Below are 25,791 nucleotides of genomic sequence, written 5' to 3'. Positions count from 1 at the left end.
ATTGAACTATACATGGTACACCTAACGATTTGTGCATGTTTCTGTAAATTGTTAGACTTTAATAAAAAATTATTAAAAAGCCGTCACTATGCAGGGAAAATAAAGCACCTACCCCAACAGTGGAACTGCCAACTTCAAGGTGATCATATTCCATCACTGGAAAACCACCTACTTATAGGTTTCTCACTAGTGTGTATTGCCTTATCTACAGCTACCTCTTACTTTGATCATACATGTATAGTGCCGCTATTCCAGTATGATCACTTCAAACATGGGCAGCTTTTTGATAGCCTGGCAGGAATGGCATCCACACATTACTGGGCCATGTAGTGCCTGGCAGTAGAAGGTAGTGAGCCTGGTACTTTGAGAGTACTGAATGTTGGGCCTTCTGAAAGCCACAAAGGTAGGCATAAATACAGTAAGTTTGGGCCCAGGGAGTCATTTAAGATTTTTTTCATCCCATCAAACCATGTTTTTCCCCTTTTTTGTCAAGGAGGTGTTCACCGCCTAGAGTCTGTTGAAGAATATAACGAGCTGATGGTGCGGAATGGGGACCCTAGGATCCGTATGTTGGAGGTCTCCCGAGATGGCCGGAAGCACTCCCTCCCCCAGCTGCTGGATTCCTCCAGATCAGCACAGGTCAGTCCAGAACCACAGAGCCTCTGGTTCTCTTGCACAGTCACCAGTGCTTGGTTAGGGTCAGGAGAGCATGTTTCTAGCCCCTGGGTCTCTGAGCTATTTTCTTTCTTTCAAAGACCATAAGGGCTTGTTAAGAATTTCCCATCTATGCAGGCCAAGAGTATTGGGGTGGGGGTGGGGAGTATATAGAGTGACGCAGTTTAGGAGTGGGGTCTACCAAGAGAAGCTAAAATTCAGCCTAATATTTGAAAATAATAGGGGGGAAAAATCCTCCATTGGATCTCAACATCATGATCCTCTTCCTACTGTGTGTTTTGGAAACAAGAGTTGCTTTCAGTTGCCAAGAGACAATGGCGTCTCGCAGTCTGTGGTGAACCACTGTTGCATGTTTAATAGGAACGTCATGTGTCAGCATAACAACTGTGGGTGGGTGTGGACATGTGTGAGAGAGGGAGTGTGTGTGTGCATGTCCCCATGCCACACCGGGAGTCCAACCTGTCCGCAGCCAGAGTCACAGGGGCTACAGGAAGGGCTGCAGCAAGTGATTATTTAACATTCCAGAGCCTGTTCTCAGAAGAGCTCTTGGCTCCATAGCCTACACAGCGGCTTTTCCTAAATCATATTACCTTCAACCTGGTCAAAACTGGGTAGATAGTCTCATAACCAATTTGGGGGCAGACTCAGTCTCTGGAGAGTCTGTGGAATAAGAGTCTTGGCATCAAGAGTCCCTATTACCATCTTGTCCTTAGACGTGGAGGAGGGTATGGTGACAACAACAACCATAAGAGCTTGGAGACCCATAGATGGGACAAGTTCTAAAGGACCTGGGTCTGATCCTTATTTTTAGTGTGTTGTAGCCATTTTGCAAATGAGACAACTGAAAATTAAAGATGTTAGATATTTTGATATATGCCCAAATCTCTGTGAAGAAAAGTACATCAATTGATATGTGTCAGGATGAAATATTTAATTGCTGATCAGGCTCTGTTGTGTTGAATTCACCCAAAGGCAACTCAAGGGAATTTGGGGCACCAAGAAAAAGGAGAGGGAAAAATTGCCTAGACCCTAATTAAAAGTCATCCAGACTCAGGACTGAAGACAGATCTGTGACGTGCTCAGAATGATCCACTTGGACCCCCGAAGTTAGGAGCTATCAGAATGTTGCAGGAGAGACAAATCCTGAGGCTGTTTTAGTTAGAATAGAAGATGAGGGAGAGTTTACTGCTACCACAGACACGGATCTAGCAATCGGGTGGTAATTTCTTAACTGACCAGCTGAGGAAACCTGACCATATTTAGAGGCCCCCAAACATCCAGGAATCAGAAAGCCCAGGCTAGGGTAGAGCGTTTTTACAAGGAGAGGTTTTTTCTTTTTTTTTGAATTGTCCTCTGTCTGGTTGTCTTTTCTTATTTTCTGCCCTTTTCCTTTTCTCCCAGGATTCACCTTTTTTTCTTGGTCTCTCTTCCTCCACTAAAAAGTACTGTCTAGACTAGAGCTAATCAAAACTTTCATTAACACTGGAAATGTTTTATATCTCTACTGTTTTTTGTTTGTTTGAGACAGTCTTACTCTGTCACCCTGGGTAGAGTACCCTGGAGTCATCATAGCTGACAGCAACCTCAAACTCTTGCCTCAGCTTCCCAAGTAGCTGGGACTACAGCTACCCACCAGCTAGTTTTTCTGTTTTTAGTAGAGATGGGTCTTGCTCTTGCTCAGGCTGGTCTCAAATTCCTGAGCTCAAGTAATCCACTCAGCCTCTCACTAGGATTACAGGCATGAGCCACTGAGCCCAGCCTTATATCTATACTGTTGAATATGACAGCTATATGTCTACTGAGCACATGAAAAGTGGCAAGTAAGGAAATGTGTTTTCAATTTTAATCTTAATTTAAATATCAACAGCACAGATGACAGCTGGCTACCATATTGGACAGCCTTGTCAGGTCTTAAAAAGTTCAAGGGGACCCCTAAAATTGGTCAAGAGACCAGTGAAGCATGCAGGCCTTTGGTTCCCACAGGGTCTCAGAAAGGAGATAGGTGATGGGAGCAAGGCTTCCTATAGGAGTTTACCTACCTATCTCTGTATTCAAGGGTTGAGAAAACCCTGGGCCCCATCTGCCCATCTCTGCGGTGGTTTCAGTAAAAGGGTAGTAACCTTGCCAAGCCCACATCATGTTTTTAAAGAGTCAGTGTCTGAAAGGCCAACGTTGTTGGCAGATATTTTTTAAAGCTGCAAAATAGAATCATCTTAAACTTCCAGGAATACAAAAATACCATTGGCGGACATCTCATTTCTGTGTTTGTATGCAGCACACACATATTAAGAATAAAAACTCCTTCTGTGATATCTCTTTTCACATATTAAACATGAAGCAGTTTATTTTTTTGGCTCATGCTAGAATATCTGCACCATTTAAGAAGTTTATTATTCTAAGAAAAATAGCAAGGGACTAAATTGTAGGAGCACTGTAGCAACACAGTCATTTCATCTCTCACTTACATTATAATTAGTGCAACCTGCTTACGTGTATATTGGGGGGACAGATGTGAAAGGGGGATTGCGATTTGAGCTGCTGTGTGTCAGGAAGGGAAAGTGTGCCTTATGGGAAAATATTTTATTTTCCAAATGTGAGGATTAAAACTAAAGCTGCTGCTGTCTCTCAGTGGGATGTTTTATGTGGAATAACAGTCGTCTGGGTTTGTGGTTTGGGTTTTATAAGAAATCAGAGCTTGCTGAGTTTTTGAGTGAGTGAATTACGCTTAAAATGGTGAGATACTTTCTAACCATGATTGTGAACTTGGGACAGGGGTAAGAGGTGACTTCCAAGGGAGAGTTTGGTCAATAGTCGTCCTCCATCAGTGAGGCCTTTCTGGAATGAACCAGACTCCATTCCAGAAGCAGGATCTATGCAATGCAGTTGAGGAAAGAGCAACACGTGGTGCTCGTGGTCTGTAAGCAGCTCTCATGTGGGGGAAGAAGGCACAGCCAGAGGGGGCTGTTCCTCCAATATTGTTCATAATAACCTTCCCTTAAGCCAACGGACCAGAGGGAAATTGTTGCCTAACACAAGTGACAACTGAGATTTTTGAAGTCTGAGTATATTTGTATGCCATCGACCACAGCAGAGTATATGAGAATATCTCTGACCATGCCATTGCTGACTCTTAGGAATACCACATTGTGAAGAAGTCTACCCGCTCCTTAAGCACCACTCAGGTGGAATCTCCTTGGCGGCTCATTCGACCATCCGTTATCTCGATCATTGGCCTGTACAAGGAAAAAGGCAAGGTGAGCACAGAGGACTCTATCCTCAAGGTGAATGTTAGCACATACGTTTTTAAATAAAAAATCAATAGTTAAGAAAGGTTACTAGCATTTGATTCTCCTACCTACTGTTTTTTCTTATGTGTTCACATAAAAGAGGATGTGTGATGGTCATACTCTCTTTTCTCTTATGGCATGAGGAGTCACCAGCCCCTGGCTGCTAGGGCAGAATTGAGGGTGGAAAGAATGACCACCACCTTTTACCTCCACTAAAAGAAAAGCAGACCCTGCAGCTACAGGGAATAGTCTCAAGTTATCCTTTTGAGTAAATTTTATGGCATTGCCATTATTATAAAGCAAAAGACTTGGGTAACTTGATATTATACAAATATCAAATATCAAAATTTCCCTTTTGATGTCACACAGAATTGAAAGGTTGAAACAAAAAAAGAAAATGTTGTTACTGGATAGTGGCAAGTGATTCTCCTGAGCTATTTAGTCGATCTGTATGAAATTGCCATTCTTAGAGGTCAAAGATTGTCAAATATTGAGAATTGTATACTTTCAACCTAAAAATTTCTCCCTTTAATGTACTGTGTGGCTAGTATAACAAAAGTAGATCTGAGAAGGGAAGTGGGGGAGGGAAATGGTAAAGTTGAATTTCCAGCTGGTGGATTAGATTAACCAAGAGCCTGGCTGGGAAGGACATTTCAGTTAAATGCTATGATGGGACAGATACCCTCAGTTAAATACTGCAAGCAACCTGGACTTCCAATCTTCTTTGGATATAGGGCCTTGGCTTTAGCATTGCTGGAGGTCGAGACTGCATTCGGGGACAGATGGGAATTTTTGTCAAGACCATTTTCCCAAATGGATCAGCTGCCGAGGATGGAAGACTTAAAGAAGGTAGGAGAAAGACTCTTGGTAATCCTCATAGACAGTGAGCTTTGATTCCATAAGAATCTGCCCTTTCACAAGATGTAGAGCAAGTGGGAGTCCGGTAGACCCGCGTTTAGTCCAGCCTTACACATCAGGACCTTGGATGAGCTACATGACTTTGCTTGGCTGTAAACTTGGAATATCAGTGCCTACTTTGAAGAGTGGTCGTGAGGATTAAATGGCAAAATAAGTGGAAAGTGGCTTCATATTTTCACTGATGATTTTAAGTGTCTGCTTGGTCCTTCATCAGCTTCTTGGCCTTGAAAATTCTTTCAAGTTTGCAGTCCATTCTTACTTCAGGGCTGGTGTGGAGGCAGAGTATCTGATCATTAGTAGATATTTAATGTCTTGTAATTGAAATTAACCACCACGTAGTTTGGTTCCTAAATAAATTTTAAATTCTCCACAACACCTGCCACGAGCAAATATACAGGACAAGTGCGCCTGGATGCAAAGTAAAGCAATATTGAAGACCAGGTGTGGTGGCTTATGTTTATAACCCTAGCACTCTGAGAGGCCAACACACAAGGATTTCTTAAGCTCAGGAGTTCAAGACCAGCCTGAGCAAGAGTGAGATCTCATCTCTACAAAATAGGAAAAAATTAGCCAGATGTAGTGGTGGGCGCCTATAATCCCAGCTACTCAGGAGGATGAGGCAGGAGGATGGCTTGAGCCCAGAAGGTTGAGGTTGCTGTGAGCTATGATGATACCACTGCACTCTAGCCAGAGCAACGAAGTATGACTCTGTCTCAAAAAAAGAAAGAAAAGAAAAGCAATATTGAGGTGTGCCAAGTTCACCCTTGCAAATAAAATTTTTTAAATGTTTAAATAAACAATATTTTTTGTGCTTTAAACATTTACAAAGCATTTCTCCATATTTATGTTATTTCACTAACTGTATCACACACCTATCAAGTGGCACTTTGTAGTGGCCATTTTACAAATGAGAAAAGTAACAAGCAGAAATGCTTAATGACTAGAAATTTGTCCCACCCTTAGTAAATAGCAGAAATGAAATTTAAACCCAAGTTCAGTTCACCTCCCACCTTATTGCTGCTGCCTTGTTTAAGTACAAGATTGGTGACTCATCTTCCTTCTTGAACATATGATATTTGAGAAAATAAAACTTGAACAGGCCAAAGTTTCCTTTACAGACCCAGAAGCTGCTTTAAATACAGATAAGATCTTCCTAAGTATATATTTATGTATCTGTATATTTACTATGCAATATTTATCTGGATTACAATTACATTTTTATAAAGCAAAATTACCAGCAAGTGAAGAACATATTTTAAATAGCATTCACCAGAGCAGGAATACAGATTTTTCTCTCCATTATTAATACACCTCCTTCATGAAATGTAGCAATTAAATTAGAATATTTCTAAAAAAAAAAGAAAAGCCAATAAATGCTTTTTCCATTTTAAGCCACCAAAAAAAAAAAAAAAAATTAGAATATTTCTAGTTACTGTCAACAGTGCTGTGACTGTTTAATTCAGTTGACCCAAACTGTAGGTACTATTGTAGTAGTTTGGTTTTTCTTTGCACTGATAAGAGAAAATTAGAGTCTCCCTTTTTTTAGGCAGAGCAACCATGGGATCCTGTATGCTAATGATAAGATGTGACCAGGCTTAATGCTTACATGGCAGAATATTTACTTCTCTCTCTTGGAGGAAGGGTTCACTCCCAAGTGATGTTTGTGTCAAGTTTCAGAACAATATAAAATTCTAGCAGAGCATTTTTGTAATGGATGTTCCATGCATTCACTTGATTGAAATTCATCCTGCAAGGCTGAAAAAATGGAGCAAAAAGGGGGGAAAATCAATAGTGAAGAAAGGTTAATAGCATTTGATTCTCCTACATACTATTTTTTCATATGTGTTCATTTACAAGAAATGTAAGTTATTGGAATGGATTTTCAGCCTGCTGAGTGATACGTCTTTAGCAGAAAATCTTGTATGCATTTTAAGAGTGTGCACAATCATTTGAATGTTTGCTCCTTTTTCCATGTGGAAACAACCCAAAAAATATAAGCCTCCTCGCCTAAATGAGTAATTGGTTATGGGGATTTTTAAACAGAGATTACTTCACTTATTCTATAACTTCTGTAATTGCATTAAAAAGAAGCCACATGACAAACACATGGGTCACTGTGACATTTTTCTAGGTCATCCACAGTATTCCTTTGGTATATGCTCAGTGTGCTCCTGGGAGTGGCTGTCGATAAGAACAGATATGTTGATAACACATATGTTGATATGTGTTCTTATGCTGCTTTGCAATTTCTTATAGGTATTCAAAGTCCCTCTCCTATATTGCACTGCTGTGCAAAGTTCATCTGTTCTCTCTGGGGCATTTTCATAGTCTTTTTGATGAACTATTACTCAAAAAAATGCCCATGTCACAAGAGTGCTAACCAGAAATAAGCTCTAATAGGTCAACAGGGTGTCCAAGTTCTTTTCTATTCCTAGCAGATGCTATCAACAGCTTGAAAAAGGACCTGACTATACCTTCCTACAACTAAAGATAATAAGATAGCTGCTGGGGGTGGGGAGGCGCGAGAGTGTGTGCGTGCACCTGCCTTGTAGCTTCACACTTCCCTGCTGTAATCTCTGAGCTAGAAGCCTGTAGTAACTTGCCAGGTTAACGACACAGAACGGGGAACCCCATCCATAAGACCTGGCATCTAGACTATTTCTGGAGATGGAGCTGCCATTTCTTAATAAAACCTCAGCAAGTTTTTCATCTTCATCATTAAAACAATTGTCCAGGGCGGCCCCTGTGGCTCAAGGAGTAGGGGGCCAGTCCCATATGCCGGATGTGGCGGATTCAAACCCAGCCCCAGCCAAAAACCACAAAAAAAAAAAAAAATCGTCCATGTACTATGATGATTCTCTGGCTTGGGGAGCTTGTCTTTCTGCAGATCCAGGGGTGGCTTCTCACATGTTACGTGTTCATGCTTCATTGCCATTGGCTTTAAGTTTTTGAAAATGACTATGAAGAATGGCTTGGAACTCAGTTTTTGCAGTTTGATCTCTAAACATGGGACATCTCTTGTCAAACGTGGTTGTTTTAATTGCAGATTGAAATACAGAAGCATTGCAAAAGTATATGCATTGTCAATTGTCCCATTTGTGACATTTCTGGGAGCTAAGCTAATGAAAGTGGATTGGAACAATAAAGGTCATTTGTACAGTGGTAAATCAGGGACTATATGGTACCCATAGTTAGATTCCAGGAAATCAAAGGTTAATCTTAATGTAATTCTCATATTTGATCACTAGGAGATGAAATCCTAGATGTAAATGGAATACCAATAAAGGGCTTGACGTTTCAAGAAGCCATTCATACCTTTAAGGTAACAGCATTCTTGTTGATCTCCTTCAGCCTCCTTGTATGCCTTCCTTTATTTCCTCCTGGAGTGGGTTTGGTGAGGCTTTGTTCACCCTTTGACAGAAGGACAATCTGAATCTTCCAGCTCACATTTTTCCTTGTTTTCCCAGCAAATCCGGAGTGGATTATTTGTCTTAACGGTACGCACCAAGTTACTGAGTCCCAGCCTCACGCCCTGCTCAACACCCACACACATGAGCAGATCCAGCTCCCCCAACTTCAACATCAGCAGGGGAGCATCCCTGGGAGGCTCCGAGGACGGCAGTTCTTCATCTCTGGGCCGGAAGACCCCTGGGCCCAAGGACAGGATTGTCATGGAAGTGACACTCAACAAAGGTGATACCAGCTTTTCCTCTCTCTCATTGCATTTGAAACCTGTTCTTATTTTTTTTTTCTCATTTTTCTATGATTTCTTCCTTTGGAACAATTTACTATCAACAGGGGGTATTCTCCATACAGACAATAGGATCAAATGCAGAGATTCTATTAACTTCAGTTACTTTGGTCAAAGTGAAGGAAACTTACGGATAACACAGAGCTCTCAAAGCAGTCCCCAGGTGAATCACTGTGCGTCAGAGACTCATGTTAGAAAACATCACTCATGCGCTTAAGTTTAGGCTAATACAAAATTTTAAAGAACTAAAGATAGGATACAGTTAATAGTTTTAAAGGAACTAAAGTTAGGATACAGTTAAAACCAGTAACTAGACGTCCTGGGTGACCACCAAATCTTAATACTTTTCATCTTTGTTTCCTTTTCTTCCCTACCTACTATAGAAATGAGATGAAAAATTAAATAACCAAGAGGTTAGTTGCTAAAAAGAGAGGCAAGAAAAAGCTTATAATAAGTTGCGTATCCAGAATAAAAACAGTACTTATACTTTGCCTGTTTCCAAAAAAAGGTTTGGGAGGTTCTTTTTTTTTTTTTAAAAATCAGAGCTGTGTACATTAATGTGATCATGGGGCACCATACACTGGTTTTATAGACCATTTGACATATTTTCATCACACTGGTTGACATAGCCTTCCTGGCATTTTCTTAGTTATTGTGTTAAGACATTTATATTCTATATTTAGTAAGTTTCATGTACCCTTGTAAGATGCACCGTAGATGTGATCCCACTAATCACCCTCCCTCCGCCCATCCTCCCCCTTCCCTCCCCTCCCTCTCCCCCGTTCCTCCCTCCCTCTCCCCCTTCCCCATATTCTTAGGTTATAATTGGGTTATAGCTTTCATGTGAAAGCCATAAATTAGTTTCATAGTAGGGCTGAGTACATTGGATACTTTTTCTTCCATTCTTGAGATGCTTTACTAAGAAGAATATGTTCCAGCTCCATCCATGTAAACATGAAAGGTAAAGTCTCCATCTTTCTTTAAGGCTGCATAATATTCCATGGTGTACATATACCACAATTTATTAATCCATTCGTGGATCGATGAGCACTTGGGCTTTTTCCATGACTTAGCAATTATGAATTTGGCTGCAATAAACATTCTGGTACAAATATATTTGTTATAATGTGATTTTTGGTCTTCTGGGTATATACCTAGTAGAGGAATTACAGGATTGAATGGCAGATCTATTTTTACATCTCTAAGTGTTCTCTAAACATCTTTCCAAAAGGAATGTATTAATTTGCATTCCCACCAGTAGTGTAGAAGTGTGCCCTTTTCTCCACATCGACGCCAACATCTCTGGTCTTGGGATTTTGTGATACGGGCTAATCTTACTGGAGTTAGATGATATCTCAAAGTAGTTCTGATTTGCATTTCTCTGATGATTAAGGATGATGAGTATTTTTTCATATGTCTGTAGGCCGTGCGCCTGTCTTCTTCAGAGAAGTTTCTCTTCAAGTCCCTTGCCCAGCCTGCGATGGGATCCCTTGTTCTTTTCTTGCTTATATGTTTGAGTTCTCTGTGGATTCTCATTATTAAACCTTTGTCGGAGACATAACCTGCAAATATCTTCTCCCATTCTGAGGGCTGTCTGCTTGCTTTACTTACTGTGTTCTTGGCTGTACAGAAGCTTTTTCGTTTGATCAGGTCCCAGTAGTGTATTTTTGAAGCTGCTTCAATTGCCCAGGGGGGTCCTCCTCATAAAATACTCGCCCAGACCCATTTCTTCAAGGGTTTTCCCTGCACTCTCTTCTAGTATTTTTATAGTTTCATGTCTTAAATTTAAATCTTTAATCCAGTGAGAGTCTTAGTTAATGGTGAAAGGTGTGGGTCCAGTTTCAGTCTTCTACAGGTCGCCAGTCAGTTCACCCAGCACCATTTGTTAAATAAGGAATCTTTTCCCCACTGAATGTTCTTAATTGGCTTGTCAAAGATCAAATAAGGGTAAGTAGCTGGGTTTATCTCTTGGTTCTCTATTCTGTTCCATACATCTACCCCTCTGTTTTTGTGCCAGTACCATGCTGTTTTGATCACTATTGACTGATAGTATAGTCTGAGGTCTGGTAGCGTGATTCCTCCTGCTTTGTTTTTATTTCTGAGTAATGTCTTGGCTATTCGAGGTTTTTTCTGATTCCATATAAAACGAAGTATTATTTTTTCACGATCTTTAATTCTATCTTTGCAATCCCTATGACAGTGGAACTTTAATAGGGATTGCCCGGGCGGCGCCTGTGGCTCAGTGGGTAGGGCGCCGGCCCCATATACCAAGGGTGGCGGGTTCAAACCCGGCCCCGGCCAAACTGCAACCAAAAAATAGCCGGGCGTTGTGGCGGGCGCCTGTAGTCCCAGCTACTCGGGAGGTTGAGGCAAGAGAATTGCTTAAGCCCAGGAGTTGGAGGTTGCTGTGAGCTGTGTGATGCCACGGCACTCTACCGAGGGCCATATAGTGAGACTCTGTCTCTACAAAAAAAAAAAAAAATAGGGATTGCCTTAAAATTGTATATTGCTTTGGGTAGTATGGACATTTTAACAGTTGATTCTTCCCAGCCATGAGCATGGTATGTTTTTCCATTTGTTAACATTTTCAGCTATTTCTTTTCTTAGAGTTTCATAGTTCTCTTTATAGAGATCTTTCATGTCCTTTGTAGATAAACTGGTTTGGGAAGTTCTTTAGACTAGCAGACTGGGCCCCTGGATACCACATGGCGCACAGTTACTTCCTGATTTAGCCATCCGCTCACATGGTTAACAGACATGGCAGTGTTGACAAACGTAGGATTCATGTTCTGAGTCAGGACCAGAAATAAATGGGTTTGGGCCTGAATAAAAACTCAGTCTCAAATAAGTTGTGCACTTTTTTCGGGTTACTGTGTAATTTTTATTTTTGCTTTCTTTGCATGATGCCTCTCACAGAGCCCAGAGTTGGACTGGGCATTGGTGCTTGCTGCCTGGCCCTAGAAAACAGTCCTCCGGGCATCTACATTCACAGCCTCGCCCCAGGATCGGTGGCCAAGATGGAGAGCAACCTCAGGTTCGGTGCATACCGGGTCGTAGAGGGTTCTGGCGTGTACATGAATGTGCAGAATCACATGCGTGGGATGTCTGCTTTGTTACATTCTTTGAGGAATGCTACAGCTCTGAGTTATTTCCAGTAATATAGCCAAGACTACAACTCATACACGTAGCATCTCCAAAAGTGAAAAACGAATGTAAATGCAATTTGGTTGAATCAAAGAACTCTGGACCTTGGCTTCTCTACCTGTTTTTTCCTTTCTGGACTCAGAAGTTTAATTTCGGGAACTTGTGATTGCAACTCTATATAGATATCTATGATTATCTCAGTATTTTCTTTCATTTTATATTCATTAATGTAATATTCATATAAAATATTGGAACTGCTCATAATGGTTCAGAACCATTGGATACAAGGGAGCTCTGAAAATATTCCCTTGAATGGGAGGCCTTTCTTATTATTATCTCTTGAACTTTTTCTGCTGCTTTCCTTCCTTTTTGAACACTGATGTCTACATGCCTATTGTTGAAAATCACTGAGTATCTGGTTTCTTAATTCAGATAGTTGAGTTGTAGCATTGTAGTATTGTTTATATAAGAGATTTCTAGATGTTCTATTCTGTTAAATAGTAATGGGTCCGTGCCTACCTAAATGTCATAAGAATGTACATGCGTCACGCAAAGCACTTTGTCCATACAGTATCACTTTTCTCCCCTATAAGCTTCCAAGTCCTTTAGCAGTTAAGGAATTGTTAAAATGTCATTCATTGATTTGCCATTTTGGGGTCCAGTTAATAGCTTGTATTACGTTTTTAGTTAACCATCAGAGTGAATTTCCATATAAAAAATTTAGCAAATCATCCAAAGTACATTAAAGAAAATATACTTTTAGAACCCAAGGAAAAAAGTTCTTTAATGACATCCCAGGATGATGTTTCTTTCTTGAATGGTTCCATATGTCTGGAGCCTGCCAAATGAACATTCTTCAGACTCCATATAAAGAGTCTTTGTTCTCTCCTACCAAGTTCTCTCCCTATAATTTCAAGTCAAAATGGGCAACTTGTCCCAATTTCTCATTTGTCCAAATTTGAAACCTTTTTACAAATTCTTGGGTAACCTTTGAGCTTCAGATATTTCCTCCTTCAATTATGTTACAATAATCATTGCAAGATGGTAGGAAGAAAGAAACTGGTGGTGGTCGTGAGGGCAACCATGACGATTGAGAGTCAGACAGAACCAAGTTAGTTCAACAGTGTGTGACACAACAGTGACCTCTCTGAGCCTGTGGCCTTATCTACACAATGGGAATAATTATACCTGTTCAGAGTGTTGTGATATAGATTGCTTTGTATGGTGCCTGGTATACAGTATGTGCTCAAGAAATGGGCACATACCATCTGCCATTTGTTGTCCTTATTATCAATTTTATCTAACTTTACTACTTCTAAAAGTGCCCAGTAATATGCATAACAGCCTTTACCAATTTAAAATCTAATGTGTTTATAAGAATGTGTGGCTTTTCTTATACCCATGAAAAGATGAAAGGATAGCATGTGCATCTTTAAAGTATTCAGAAAAGATTGTATATTATAAACATCTCCCAGAATCAAAGCGCTTATAGCTTTTAAAAGGCTGGCTGCTAATACAGAGTGTGGGTCATGTTGCCCTCCCTAGCCGCGGAGATCAAATCCTCGAAGTGAACTCCATCAACGTGCGCCATGCTGCTTTAAGCAAAGTCCATGCCATCTTGAGCAAATGCCCCCCAGGACCCGTTCGCCTTGTCATCGGCCGGCACCCTAATCCAAAGGTAAAGTATGTCATCGTATTCTGAATATGGGGAGAGAGCACATGGCTGTTTGTCCAGCCACAGTGGTGCATATTCCTGGATGACACATACTGTTTGGTGAGAGGGTTCACCCAGCTCGGGATGGGCAACTTATGGTTGCTGGCACACGTGGGAAATGGATCATTGATCTGAACTTGGTTTTCTCGTGCTTAGAGAATTGTATTAGAAAATGCTGTCAGTGTTAGGGGGACTTTACCTAACAAATGCAATTGGTATAACCTGGTTTCTTGTACCCTCAATGAATCACCAACAATAAAGTAAATAAATAAAATTTCATTAAGATAAAAAAAATGACCTACAAATAAATAAATGCCAAGACCGACATTGAAAGAAAATGTTGTCAGTGTTATTTGGTAAATCTGAAGTCTGGTCTGGTAGAAGGTAGGAAAGCTGAATTCTAAGTAACCACTATTGACTGTTTAATCTCCTGCAGAAACCTCTTAAGGTTTTTGTGACAAGAGAATCTGAGAGCCCTGGGCCAGACAATCTGTATGACTCTTTCACTTTCAAGACAAAACAGCTCCTTTTACCCCTGTCTTTTGTTTGCCCACATGTTGGAAATTCTCTCATCTTTAAGTTTAATGCTAAGTAATTAATTAAATTTTAGAACAGGTTCAGTGGATTTTAAAGCTTCTTTGATTAAGCAATGAGAATGTATCAAGATTGAAATAGTATAAAAATAATTTCTTAATACTTGAAAAGATAACGACTCAGAATATAACTTAAACTCAGATAATACACTTAGTTCACTTAAACCAATGACTTATTTACATTTCTATAGAATTTCTGGAATGTAAAGTTTTTCAGATTTTTTTATATTTTAATAATATAATAAAAATTATCATAAAAGTTAACTAGAACAATTTAATCTTATTTTACCTGTCACACAGTTACCTGTGGCTATGTAACAGCTTACTCCCAAACTTAAATTATAGGTGACACAAAAAATGAAAGACATCCCATGCTCATGGATTGGAAAAACTAATATAGTTAAAATGACTATACTACATAAATCTGTGTATAGATTCAATGTAATCCCTACCAAACAATCAACAGTTTTCATAGAATTAGAAAAAACAATCCTACAATTCATATGGAACAAAAAAAGACCCTAAATACCCAAAGTAATTCTAAGCAAAAGGAACAAAGATGAAGACATCACATTATCAGACTTCAAATTATATTACAAGGATATAGTAACCAAAACAGCATGGTACTGGTATAAAAATAAATACATAGGGTGGAAAAAACAGTGCCTTCAGATTCAAAGAGGAACTTGTCCTTCTTTTTTCCTTTTTTTTTTTACTTCTTTTTCTCTGAGACAGGTTCTCTATCACCTGGGCTAGAGTGCCATGGCCTCAGCCTCCCAGGTAGCTGAGGCCACAGGCACCCACCACAACACCCACTAATTTTCTTTTTCTACTTTCAATCAAGATGGGGTCTCACTCTTGCTCCAGGTGGTCTCGCATGTCTGACTTCAAGTGTTGGAGACCCTTCGAGACCCTCCCAGAATGTTAGCATTACTATCATGGGCCACCATACCTGGCCAGAGCCTTTCCTTCTTAATGTTCATTTGACAGTTTGTTGGGTCTAAAAAATACCCATTTATCTTATCAAATGACTATCCCACACAATTTAAATAAATGAAAACAAGGTAAAATCTGGCTTTTCAAACCAATTTCTTATTTGCAAATGTTACTTTAGGGTTTTTGCTTCCAAACACTATGATGGAGAACTTATTGGTTGAGTGTTTTCAAAATTGTGATGGATCCTATATTTCTGTGTGGTGGACTAAGTCCTCAAGACCAAATGTTTAAATTCATGCTAGGATCTTTTCCATTAACTACTCAGACAGGTTCTTCCAAATCTAACAAAACAGCATAAATTTACATATTCAAATTCTCCCAGCCACGACTTTCAGCTTACATTCACATTTTCCAAAACTGGTTTTCCTTGTTCTGCATGACAGGAAAGAGGAAAGCTTTTTCAAGTCTAATGTTAGCAGCTTAGCCATAGGTACCACCGGCCCACATAAACTTGGTACTGAACCCAAAGAGTCCCCAGGGGTAACTGGGATGGGTGTGGAGGTTGCAAAGCAGGTAAGCTGCCAAGCAGCAAAACAATGGAACAGAGAGCCTCTCCTTCCCTGTCCGCCTCCAACCAATGTGAGCCAAATCATCAACTCTTATCCTGTATCAAATTTATGACGTAAACATTTATTAGCTTCCACTGGGTACCAAGCAATGTCAACATGCCTGGTCTACACAGATGAATTAGAATATATCTCTGCTCAATAAACTACAACCTAACCTGAAGGGGTTCTCAACCCAAAGTCCATAGACCTTTACAGGACTTTATGAATTATACAAATTTAGGTATGTGCGTGCATTTATAGATGCAGCCAATAGCTTGCATTGAGTTCTCTCTCATTCAGACCCCAAAAATCATTTTGTTAAAGTGTAAAGACATTACTGTTAGACAAATAAAAAAGATGAGACCTGGTTTACAAAGTGGGTTCCTCCTCTTTCTAAGCCATTCTGGACCTGAGCAGAATACTTCTGTAATTTAGGCCTAAGAGTACATTCATTTTTTTCTTAGCATCAATATCACACTGTTGACCCACCCTGAACTTGCAGATAATTGTAATCCCCTATTGTTGGCCTCACTGTCATTTGGTTGTACCTCTTCTATACTTGCACAGTTACTTTAAATTTTTTGAAGCTAAACATAGGATACTTAAAGTTCAACTCAACCCCCTTTGAGCACTATTTTTAGTTAAGTATTCGATGTAAAAATCTTGTTTAAACTAGCTTATCTCTAACATCATGGTCAGCTTGTATTTAACAAAATATAAACTTCTTTTAGCGATTCAAATGCTCATTAAAAAATTAGCCCTTGCCCATGCCTGTGACACAGTCATGCCTCTTGTATTATTCCTAGTATTATTTAATTATATCCTGCCATGCGTGATGGAACTGTACACCATTTTATTTTTTTAACTTAATTTTTATTAAATCATAACTGTATACATTTATGGGGTACAAAGTGATGATTGAAATACAAGTGGAATGCTTAAATCAAACTAATTAACATAACTATCTGCACACCATTTTAAGAGTAACAAGTCTATGCCAGGAGATCTTGTAGATGCCCCGTATATTTCACATCTGATATTTCTCGATGGCATCACTTTGGGACTCTTGGTGATGTTCATTTGCTGTACTGGTTCTGTCCAGTACAAGTAAGTGCTATCAGGTTGTGGCTCCCATCTTGGCTGAGTATGTGACATTAATGATCCTTTGTAGTTGGTCAAAGATCACTATGAGACTGATTCAAAACCTACTTCTCAAGTTTTTTTTTTCAGATTGTTTTATCTATATGCATTCTCAGAAATGCCTCATATAAAAACGTTTTAATAACTATCATTAACATAAAATCCCCCTTCTGCTTTTTTCCTGCTTGTCACTCCCATGTTGTTCCTTTCTGTTGTGTGGACCTGGTGCTTCTTTTAGGATCTGCTTTACATTGATCCACTGCTGTCCCCATGGCTCCCTTTGCATCACTTCTAATAGCAATTTTCCTGGTGGTTAAAACGAGAATGGTTCTCAGCTCCCTCCAGAATCTCCACTTGGATTCTACCACCCACACCCCTCCTTTCACCTCAAGAAGCAGGCAGTAGGCTGTGGCTGACCTGATACATCCCTCAGCAACATCAGAGAAAATTAAGTTTTCAGTGGTTTGCAGTCATTGGATTCAAGGCATGTCTGACTTCAAAATCCTTTCCAACATGGGTCATGATTTTTTCAGTGGTTCAGTTCATCTCAGCCCAAAAACACATGTATATTTTGCCAATACAAAATATATGTTTGCCAATCAAACATCAAAATGACATTTCAGCGCAAAGCACAATAATCCTGGTGGACTGGTGGTCTGTGATCCCATCGAAGACGCAGGTTGGTTCATGTTTCTAGCTGTGGTAAAATGGTCTTCTGTGATAGTGTTGTGGCTGTGTCCAGCAAAACCAGATTTCAGTATTTGTTTGACTGGACTTCATGTTTCTTCTTAGGTAAACATGGTGTTCTTCGTTGTAACATCATACTCTATTTTTCTTTCGGTCAAGATTCCATTTTCTGTTTAATGTATTTTCGTACCACTTATCCCAGCATTTCGTGCCAGTAGTACATTTTGATACTCAATGTATGTGCTTCCTTAGTTTTCGTGTTGTTCCAAGAGAAATACCACAAAGATTTTCTTTTCTCTGCTTCCCATAATGTCTGGAGCAGTGGCTGCCCAGTTGGGATATTTCAACCTTCCAGGTCTAGCTGGGCTGAGATTTGGACCTGCTAGGATAACAACTTCTAGCTTATGTTAGGTAGAAGAAAGTAATAGACGTCCGTTTTTCAGTTATAAATATCGAAAGTCTAGTATCAAGAAAAATAGCAACCACTGTTTAAGCTGGTATTTTCTCTGGCTTATTTAAACAAAATTTTTCTTTACTTTGCAGAGGGGCATGTGTGTACAAGTGTATATGCCTGTATGCATACTTTATTCCTGTGGAGCCCACTATAAAGTATTACATAAAGGCCATTGTGTGATTGTGATTTATCTGTATGTTAAAATATTATACTGAATCCTGTATAGAAATATTTACTTAAGACAGATTGCTTTGGTTATCCAAATATTAGTTATGATAAATATTATTTTAGGACACAAAATTACCATTCAAAGTTTAAAATATTCTTACTTTTGAAAAAGAAGCTATAAATTTTCTTACTACTTTTAAAAATATCATGTATTTTAGCATATGTCAGGCTTAAAAAAAATCTTCCCATGAATAATAACAGTAATGGTCAACAACTGAGGGGAAAAAGCCATGAATCTGCCATGATCCTAATAAATATGGAAGGAACAGAAGGGTTACAAAACCACTGTTTTAGAAACTTCAGAGTAATAATTGATTCAGGCAAAAATAATGAATGAAGATAAAACCACAGGGTAAAAATACATTGGGAAGCAGGATATTTATATATTCTCAAACTATTTATTCACAGTTTACTCATTAATGGCTGAAAAACAAAAATCCCAGTGGAGAAATCTGACAAATTCCATCCTAATCAAGAGATCAAAGTTATCACGAATGATGAGACACATTGACTTTGAGGGCCCCTAGATGCACTGAGAAGGAAGCCATTTGTGTAGTTTTCTGCCAAAAAAAAATTCATAATCTGAATCTAAGCATGAGGAAACTATCAGATAGATCCTAATTGAGGGTTGGGATTGGCCTGGTTTCTTCTAAAATATCAGTATCATGAAAGACAAAGAAAGGCTAAGGAACTGTTTCAGATTAAAGGAGACTAAAGACACATGACAAGTAGATCCTGGATTGCCAAAAACAATTTTTTCATAAAGCATTACCATGCAAAGAAGTTGATCTGTGACAGTCTGCTACAGGTTTACAACAAGATGAACTTGCAACAGAATGTAAATCGGTTACATCACTATGCACACCATTTAGTTTGCCTGACATTTTTTTCCCTAGCAAGATAGTGTTGATGAAGGAATCTGCGTACTAATTTGCATTCTGGAAGAAAGTCCTTATCTCTTCACAGGCTGGTGTCAGACTTTCTATGAACTAATTCCAGCCTGCAGACACACTTTGAATAGCACTTCTAAAGAACAGTGTTGGAACAGTTGACCAAGTCAAAATATGGAATATGTATTAGATGGTCACTTACCATTAAATATCCTGAATTTCATAATAGAATCATGGTCGTATAAGAGAATGTCTTTGAGGCTGGGCTCAGTGGCTCCTACCTGTAATCCTAGCACTCTAGGAGGCCAAGGTGGATGGATTGCTTGAGCGCAGAAGTTCCAGAACAGGCTGAGCAAGAGTGAGAAAAAAAAAAAAACATAGCCAGGTGTTCTGGTGGAGTGCCTGTAGTCCCAGCTACTCAGTGGGCTGGGGTAAGAGAATCACTTGAGCCCAAGAGTTTGAGGTTGCTGTGAGCTATGCCACCATGGCACTCTACCAAGGATGACAGAATGAGACTCTGTCTCAAAAAAAAAAAAAAGAATGTCTTTGTTTTTATTTTTTTATTTTTTTTTTATGTATTTTTGTATGGACAGAGTCTTACCTTGTCGCCCTCGGTAGAGTGCTGTGGCGTCACAGCTCACATCGACCTCCAGCTCTTGGGCTTAGGCGATTTTCTTGCCTCAGCCTCCCCAGTAGCTGGGACTACAGGTACCTGCCACAACGCCCGGCTATTTTTTTGTTGCAAGTTGGCCGGGGCCGGAATCGAACCCGCCACCCTTGGTATATGGAGCCACAGGAGCCGCCCATGTCTTTGTTTTTAGATTACATACTAAAGTGTTTATAGGTGAAGAATCATGATGTCTGTAACTTAACCAATTATTTAGTCAGAACCTGAAACTCTGTGTGTGTGTATAGAGGATATGTGTGTAAATGTAGCAAAATGTTAAAAATTAGTGAATCTAGGTAAAAAGTATACTATTCGTGCATGTTTTGTGTAGACTTGAAATTGTTTTTAAAAAAGAATTAGAAGGCTTGGCACCTGTAGCTCAGCAGCTAGGGCGCCAGCCACATATACCAGAGCTGGTGGGTTCGAATCCAGCCCAGGCCTAGCAAACAACAATGACAACTACAACCAAAAAAATAGCCAGGCACTGTGGCGGGCGCCTGTAGTCCCAGCTACTTGGGAGGCTGAGGCAAGAGAATCACTTAAGCCCAAGAATTTAAGGTTGCTGTGAGCTGTGATGCCACAGTACTCTATCAAGGGCAACATAGTAAGACTCTGTCTCAAAAGAAAGAAAGAAAGAATGAAAAGAATCAGAATTGAGTGTTCCAGAGAGAGGTAGATATTACTGATGTTGGTAATCACAGTACCCGAATGCTTTGCATATTGAACTTGGGAACCTATTTAAGGTTTTGTTATACATACATTGTTTGAAGCAAGCCACAAACACACCCCCTGAGCTATTGCTTCAGAGGATGGGCACAATCTTTGACCCCATGGTTTGCCTCTTTATCTGCACTCAACTCTCACTCTGGTTCTTACTACTTTCATTGGAGGAAATTCTAAAACCATCTAATTTGTGCTTTCTGCTGAAAATCAGGTTTCCGAGCAGGAAATGGATGAAGTGATAGCACGCAGCACTTACCAGGACAGCAAAGAGGCCAGTTCCTCTCCTGCCTTAGGTACTGTAATTGCACGTTTTCATTCAACATTCAGTAGAGTTTCTCACGACACTCACCCCCAGGGCGGCGGTGTTGGGCTCTCTGTCAATGAGTCTGTACTTTCTCTTGGCTACTCCTTCTGTTTTGTGCAGTTATTTAGGGTCATTAAAGCTATAATCATGCATGATGCTTCTCCTACAACTTTCAAATAATTTGTAAAAGTGACTTAGCAGTTCATGTGTTTCTTCATCTGAAATTCTATAGGATCTATGAAAGGAAAATGATAACCAAAATATCGGCTCGGCATTTTGGTAGATGGAGGCTACATTAGCCATCCAAAAGCTGAGATTTCTTTACATGAATTTAAAAGTTTCGATTCAGAGAGGGTAATACAGACAGCAAGAATCCTGAGTTCCCTTCCTTAAGTGGTAAAGTTTGGGCAGAGGAGGATTGAGATAGTCAGAATTTCGTATGAATTTAAAATTAAACATGGTATTAAGTTTTAAAACTAATGTTTCCTGATGCATGGAAGCCTAAAGGGAGCCTTCAAAACATTTCTGAGCTCAAGATTTACTGATGTTCAGAATGATGTCCAGAAGAAAAAGGAACTGAGATGTGAGTTACTGGCTGTCAGAGGAAAAGGAAGGCACAGGGTTTTTTGGCAACCATAAAATACCTTGATTATCTGCATTCATAATGAATATATTTAAAGTGGGCATGGCCATAATAGGCTCTTTATTCAACCAGTTCGTTATCCTGACCTGCCTGAAAGCTGTGCTTTCATAATCCCACATTGCCACTCTGTCATTTATAAAAGATTTCAGTAAGCCGTGATCCTATGCCCAAGGTCTCTTTTGCTCAAGGCATAGAGTGTAAAGTCTAAATTCTGAACCTCTTCATCCTTCAGTTAAAACCTAGACCAGATATTCAACCCTCTCCTCCATTTTTTCGTGAGTTCCTTAGGTGATATTCATTTGTTCATTCATCCTTCAGTCTGTTCAGCAAATATCACCAATAGACCGGCTCCAGGGTCCAGCACTGTGAGGGCAGATTGGTCGATTGCTCTGCTCTGTAGATGGTTAAACAGTTGAAGAAGGGAGATGAGACACATCCACCCATAATAAAATTATACATGTGTATGGAAATTGTGGATAGGATCAAATACTTATGAAAAATCAGAAAAAGAAAATTACTTCCAATTGAGAAGGTATCATGTGGGTAGCAGCATCTAAGTTAGGCATCAAAACATCTGCAGAATTGTGGCAGGGGGATGAGGATGGGGTACCCAGGTAGACAGAACACATGTCCACACCTGTGCACACCACCCCTCAGCGCCAGTCAAGCAAAGAGAGTTTTGTTTAATATGTTTGGCCTATCCTTTTCTAGTTAAGGATATCTGCCTTGTGATTTGAGCTTTATTGTTTTGACAATATGGTGAATTTTCCTCTCAACAGGTACCCCTTTGAAGAGTCCCTCTCTTACAAAAAAGGTGAGTCAAGATACACAGCTACCTACTTCACTCAACTGGACCACAAACCAATTCCTAGAACCCAGGAGTCAGCCTGAAGACCCAATCCAATTTCTACGAGGGGGCCATTTTTGCCACTTCATGCAGGAAATAGTAACAATGCCCACTTGAGAACAAATACACAAATGTGTATTTCTTTTATTAAATATTAAGGAAAAGAATAGAGTGACAAAATAAAAGGCCTGAACTGTAATTTGTAAAATAACTTTTCAAACTACTCCTTAATAACATGGCTCCAATCAGTTCTTGGGACTTTGAGGAGACTGTGGCACCTTCCTCAGCTAGGCTATTCCTAAATCCCAGTGGATTGGGGTGCAGGATTGAAACTCTCCTGGTTTTGGCCCCATCCCCTGGTTAGGCGGGTGGCTTAGAATTACATTGTGCTTTCCTACCCCATCCCTGGGGTTTTTCCTCGGATGGTTGGTTTACTGCTGCTGTAGCCTTTCTGATCATTGCCAAAACTTTGGCCAAAAAAAAACACCTCTAAAAGCACTAGGAGCCAAAGTCACCTTTTCATTCATTAGTAATTACTTTAGCCATCCTTAAGTAAAGCGTCACTCTCACAGCTGTGTCAGCCAGCCATGGATAAGAATAAAGCAGAAAAGCCGGAAAGACAGAAAGCAGTTGCCATGTGAATCTGCCCCTGGTACATCTCAGTCACGTGACATTTTCTTCTTCAACAGGACTCCCTCATTTCTGAATCTGAACTCTCCCAGTACTTTGCCCACGATGTCCCAGGCCCCTTGTCAGACTTCATGGTGGCTGGCTCTGAGGATGAGGACCACCCAGGAAGTGGCTGCAGCACATCAGAGGATGGCGGCCGACCCCCCGGCCCTTCCAGTAAGCAGGGGAGCCCTCGAGGGCCCTGGGCTCTGCATTCCAGTAAGCAATTGCTAGTTCCCACCAATACACTGAAGGCCACAGTGGTTTAACATCCCTGGTACTGTAAATAGAAAAAAGGAACTGGACACCATGCCTCTAGTTGAATAGATGCCATCTTTGTACCCTGACCAAATACAAAATTTATTCTTGGAAAATGCAGCTCCTGTTATGACTGGCCAGGTACACGCTCAGTCCTCAGGGGTTGACAGTGGCCAAACTAGACCTCCTTTCAGTGTCATTTGCATAATGTAGTCCTAACTTTTAGGACATCTAATGACATGTTTCTGTCTCCATAAAGTACACATTTTGGTTAAACAATCCAGAAGTTGGCTTGGCACCTGTAGCACAGTGGTTATGGTGCCGGCCACATGCACCAGAGTGATGGGTTCAAACCCAGCCCGGGCCTGCTAAACGACAACTGCAACAAAAAATAGCTGGGCGTTGTGGCATTGTGGCAGCCTATAGTCCCAGCTACTTGGGAGGCTGAGGCAAGAGAATTGCCTAAGCCTAAGAGTTTGAGGTTGCTGTGAGGTGTGACGTCACAGCACTCTACCAAGGGCGACATAGTTAGACTATCTCAAAAACTGTAGGCCATTATAGAAAAGAGAGAGTGGCTGGCTGCCCATCTATATCATTCCCAAGAAGCCATACCTGTATTTTCTAAGACTGGGGTCCAGTGGAGGGAGGTTGTGTGTCTGCCAAGAGTGAACACAGAATTTGTATGTAATGATGTAAAGACAGGACCAGGTTATGAGACCAGGCAAACTCAATTCCATTTGACTTTTCTCCCCCCACCCTGCCAGCTCACAAGGAGCCAGGAAAAGCCAGGGCCAACAGTCTTGTGACTCTAGGAAGCCAGCGGGCCTCTGGGCTCTTACACAAGCAGGTGACAGTGGCCAGACAAGCCAGTCTCCCTGGAAGCCCGCAGGTCCTCCGAAACCCTCTCCTCCGTCAGAGAAGGGTGGGCTATGACGCCAATGATGCCAGTGATGAGGAAGAATTTGATGGAGATGGAGACTGCATTTCACTCCCAGGGGCCCTTCCAGTCCCCAGCAGATCTCTCACAGAGGACAATTCTAGGCATATCTTAACCTCTTCCAAGGTCATGGATGTCAGCAACCAAGCGGAACAACCCCGGAAAACACTGGTCAGCAAAGCCTGCTCAGCGCCTCTCCTCGGCAGCTCAGTGGACCTAGAGGAGAGGGCCCCAGAGGATATCCTGGGCACTTCTTCCCATGCAGCCAACCTGCTAGACTCTGCAGAGACTCCCAAGGGAGGTGCTGGTGGCCCTTGGAAGAAGGAGCTGTCAGGATCAAGTAGTTCACCCAAACTGGAATACAAAATCCATGAGGACACCCAGAGTCCGAGTCTGATGAGCACAGACAGCCCCGGTTCCCCCCAGCAGAAGAGTGAGGGCCTGGGGTCCAGACACCGACCAGTGGCTAGGGTCAGCCCCCACTGCAAGAGATCCGAAGCCAGGCCCAGCAGCTCTGGGACAGTGAACCTGAGCAGCAGAGCCAGTGAACCATGCAGTCTAGACTTGAAAGTCCAGGCCACTTCCATCAAAGTAACCATCCCTAGTTTTCAGCCAGGTGGAACCATGGAGAAGGTAACTGGCTTTTTCATAGTCATTTTGAATTGAGGTGACTATCATGGGACTTGAACGTGGAGTGGTAAAGCATGGCTAACCTGCCTGGAGGGAAAGATGATGAATGGAGAATTATCTTTCAGCACAGTCATGCACTTAAATACACAGCTTGCTGGGAGCTCATTAACACATCAGCAGGTTCTTAGCCATGAGATCATTTAGCTGAAGATATAATGGTTCTCTTACCTATACATAAGGCCTATCGTGATGACAGAATGGCAGTGTGACCTGGGGAAAGTGGAACTCTAGGCCAGGTACCAGCTTCTCCGCTGATTAGTTACAGCAGTGGTTGAGTCATGACCTAGGAGAGTTATGGAACTTTTCTGAGCATCAGTTCTCTGGGCTGGCTCTCTGCCTTGGTCCACACACAGAGCTGGGGTGACTATCAAACACAGGCTAATGGTGGCTCTCTCCAGCTGGTAAGGTTTAAGTGATGCCTATTTTTTGAAATATTTCTACAGTGATTATGTGTAATTATAGCTACTCACAACCTGTGTGTCTCATGAAATAATGGGGATTCATTCACTTAGAAACTGATAATGCACGTTAATATCATTTATACTACTTGGTCACAAAGTATGTAAGACTTATCAAATTGTTCATTTAAAAAAAAATTTAATATATCTTCACTTTTACCAAGGAGAGAATAAGAGAAATTAATATTGTTTATAATTTCTTCAACATAAATTTTTTTTCTCTCTGAGCAGAGAAGTTAGATATAACTTACAATACTGTGTTTATAAAGATAACTGTTCAAGTGGTTTATATAAACATATGTAAATAGACCCAGAAAATGTTAAGTCATAAAAACTATACTAAACAGAAGTCTTTTTTTTTTTAACCTTTTTTCTTTAAATAGAAAGGCACATCTTTTTTTCTCATCCTCAAAAGTCGTATTTCTACCTCCAGCGATCACAAATCTTTTAAAAACATAATGTTTGGGGGTGGCGCCTGTGGCTCAGTGAGTAGGGCGCCGGCCCCATATATGGAGGGTGGTGGGTTCAAACCCCGCCCCGGCTGAACTGCAACAAAAAAATAGCCAGGCA

At 40.6% G+C, this 25,791-nt stretch overlaps 1 protein-coding gene across 4 annotated transcripts in view; it reads left to right on the top strand.

Annotated features, from left to right (window-relative positions):
• PDZD2 (PDZ domain containing 2) overlaps window positions 1-25,791 on the top strand; it is a 393,189-nt gene that overhangs the window by 336,756 nt on the left and 30,642 nt on the right. For all 4 annotated transcript variants that reach the window (XM_053592669.1, XM_053592654.1, XM_053592679.1 and 1 more), the window contains 11 exons: window positions 494-639; window positions 3,810-3,929; window positions 4,697-4,811; window positions 8,129-8,202; window positions 8,348-8,573; window positions 11,548-11,665; window positions 13,321-13,453; window positions 20,627-20,708; window positions 22,142-22,176; window positions 22,899-23,097; window positions 23,901-24,706. In XM_053592669.1, the coding sequence (XP_053448644.1) occupies window positions 494-639; window positions 3,810-3,929; window positions 4,697-4,811; window positions 8,129-8,202; window positions 8,348-8,573; window positions 11,548-11,665; window positions 13,321-13,453; window positions 20,627-20,708; window positions 22,142-22,176; window positions 22,899-23,097; window positions 23,901-24,706 (2,054 nt within the window). The remainder of the gene's footprint in view (window positions 1-493; window positions 640-3,809; window positions 3,930-4,696; window positions 4,812-8,128; window positions 8,203-8,347; window positions 8,574-11,547; window positions 11,666-13,320; window positions 13,454-20,626; window positions 20,709-22,141; window positions 22,177-22,898; window positions 23,098-23,900; window positions 24,707-25,791) is intronic.

This window comes from Nycticebus coucang, chromosome 1 (assembly GCF_027406575.1).
Source record: "Nycticebus coucang isolate mNycCou1 chromosome 1, mNycCou1.pri, whole genome shotgun sequence".
Classification (NCBI taxonomy): Eukaryota; Metazoa; Chordata; class Mammalia; order Primates; family Lorisidae; genus Nycticebus; species Nycticebus coucang.
Note: the sequence above shows the minus strand (reverse complement) of the source record. Positions and strands in the feature narration are given on the sequence as shown.